General features: G+C 48.8%; 1 protein-coding gene across 1 annotated transcript in view; it reads right to left on the bottom strand.

Annotated features, from left to right (window-relative positions):
* Window positions 1–394, bottom strand: part of LOC106810804 (sodium- and chloride-dependent creatine transporter 1-like) — a 34,990-nt gene extending 34,596 nt beyond the window's left edge. Inside the window, 1 exon segment of the mRNA XM_014814258.1 lies at window positions 129–394. Coding sequence (XP_014669744.1) covers window positions 129–181 — 53 coding nt within the window. The 5' untranslated portion in view covers window positions 182–394.
* Window positions 395–1,581: the final 1,187 nt, after the last annotated feature.

Here is a 1,581-nt window from a genome sequence, read left to right as displayed (position 1 = left end):
TTCAAGTTGCCGGTTATCTACGACTTTCAAATCCACGAATATCTACGAACATGACGTGTTTACCGAACCACCACGAAAATTGGGATCCACCAAAATTAAGTGACTTGTACAAGTTATAGCGCTGTTACCCGTTCTCAAGTCTGGGTGAGCCTCTGGCGAACACTGCCGCATTTGCCGTCATCCCAATTTAGCGCAACTCTTCCGTTCGGCTGGTAACCGCCGATCCGTGATCATGCGTGAATCTCACACGCTTTCTACCGGACGGAGATGTCGTCTGCTAGAAACTGTTCGTAGGCGATATCTACGGATCATGCGCAGAGGCGCGCCAGTGACACGTGTCAGTTACAGTCTACTCACTTCTCGTCCTGTCTCACCCCTACCCCTCATGCTCCTCTCTATGCGCTCTCGTCTCGCTCTCTCTCCTGTCTCTTCTCTCGTATCGCTCCTCTCTCTACCTCTCTCTCTCCTAATGTAGGTACGTAAATAAAAAATTATGATATAACATATATGTGCTCTACATTAAATACGTAACGGCTTCACTGTTGTAAACTAGTTGACTCCGTAGAAGGGGCTTGCGCGAATGAAGTCATGTTTCGGTCTAGACTATACTTAAACGCTGCGACATTGAAAAAAAGTTTAGCGTCGATTACCAGCGTGTAATAACATAGATGTATATAACGACACACACACACCCGCGCGCTACACGTGCGGGCTGGGGGAATTAAGGGGCCCTCAAACATACACCCTGCCCTAGCATTATCAAGGTGATAGTTTCATGCAAAACTGCCACCTAATGGGGATCTTAAAGCACAGTGAGCCTTAAATAAGGTGTAAACTTAAGGCGGTTGCATGCAATACCGCCTGAGAACTGATGGTAAGGGTGCTGTGGGGGCATGGGCAGGAGAGGGCAGTGCGGAACCATCGCTTGCGCAACGGGCAGTTGCTGAGCCTAGCGCGCGTCTTTATAAATAGGCGTGTTCACACACAAGAAAAACCGCGCTGCTCATCCCGCTAATAGCGGAGATAATAGTGAGCTAATTGTGTCGTTGTTCACACAGGCGGAAATATCTCGCTAATCGCCGAGCGGGACAACACACCGCGGTGCAAATAAGCGCGCTTATTCCAAATTAGCGCAGTCGGAAGTGTTCTTTGCAGCGCGCTATTTTGAGCGCGATTTAGTGAGCTAATTGCGTTCACACTTGTAAAAAGCTCGCGGCTGCAAAAACCGGGTTTTGCAGCCCGCTAATTCGCGCCAGTGTGAACGCACCTAATATGTTAGTGGAAAGGATTGCCAAATACACGGTAAAGATGCACCAGTGTACGCGTACAGTGCACCGTGCGTGTTCGATATTCAGACTCTCTATCGGTTCGATATCTTGTTGCAGTTAGCGCTGTCGCCTGGTTTGTAAGCGGTGGGGAAGTATAACGCTCCCCTTCTTCGTGTTTATGTTTTGGAGATGTAACAGAGGAGCAACTCTACAAAGCTGTAGATTGAGATGTGGGGATTGGTGGATGTGATCCGTGGGCGTTGGAGGCAGGAGAGGAGAGACAGGTCATTGTATGTTGGTGTTTGAAGCAAGG

Source organism: Priapulus caudatus, unplaced genomic scaffold (genome assembly GCF_000485595.1).
Source record: "Priapulus caudatus unplaced genomic scaffold, Priapulus_caudatus-5.0.1 Scaffold475, whole genome shotgun sequence".
In the NCBI taxonomy this organism is placed as follows: domain Eukaryota; kingdom Metazoa; phylum Priapulida; class Priapulimorpha; order Priapulimorphida; family Priapulidae; genus Priapulus; species Priapulus caudatus.
The sequence above is the reverse complement of the archived record's forward strand: the minus strand, read 5'-3'. Positions and strand labels throughout refer to the sequence as shown.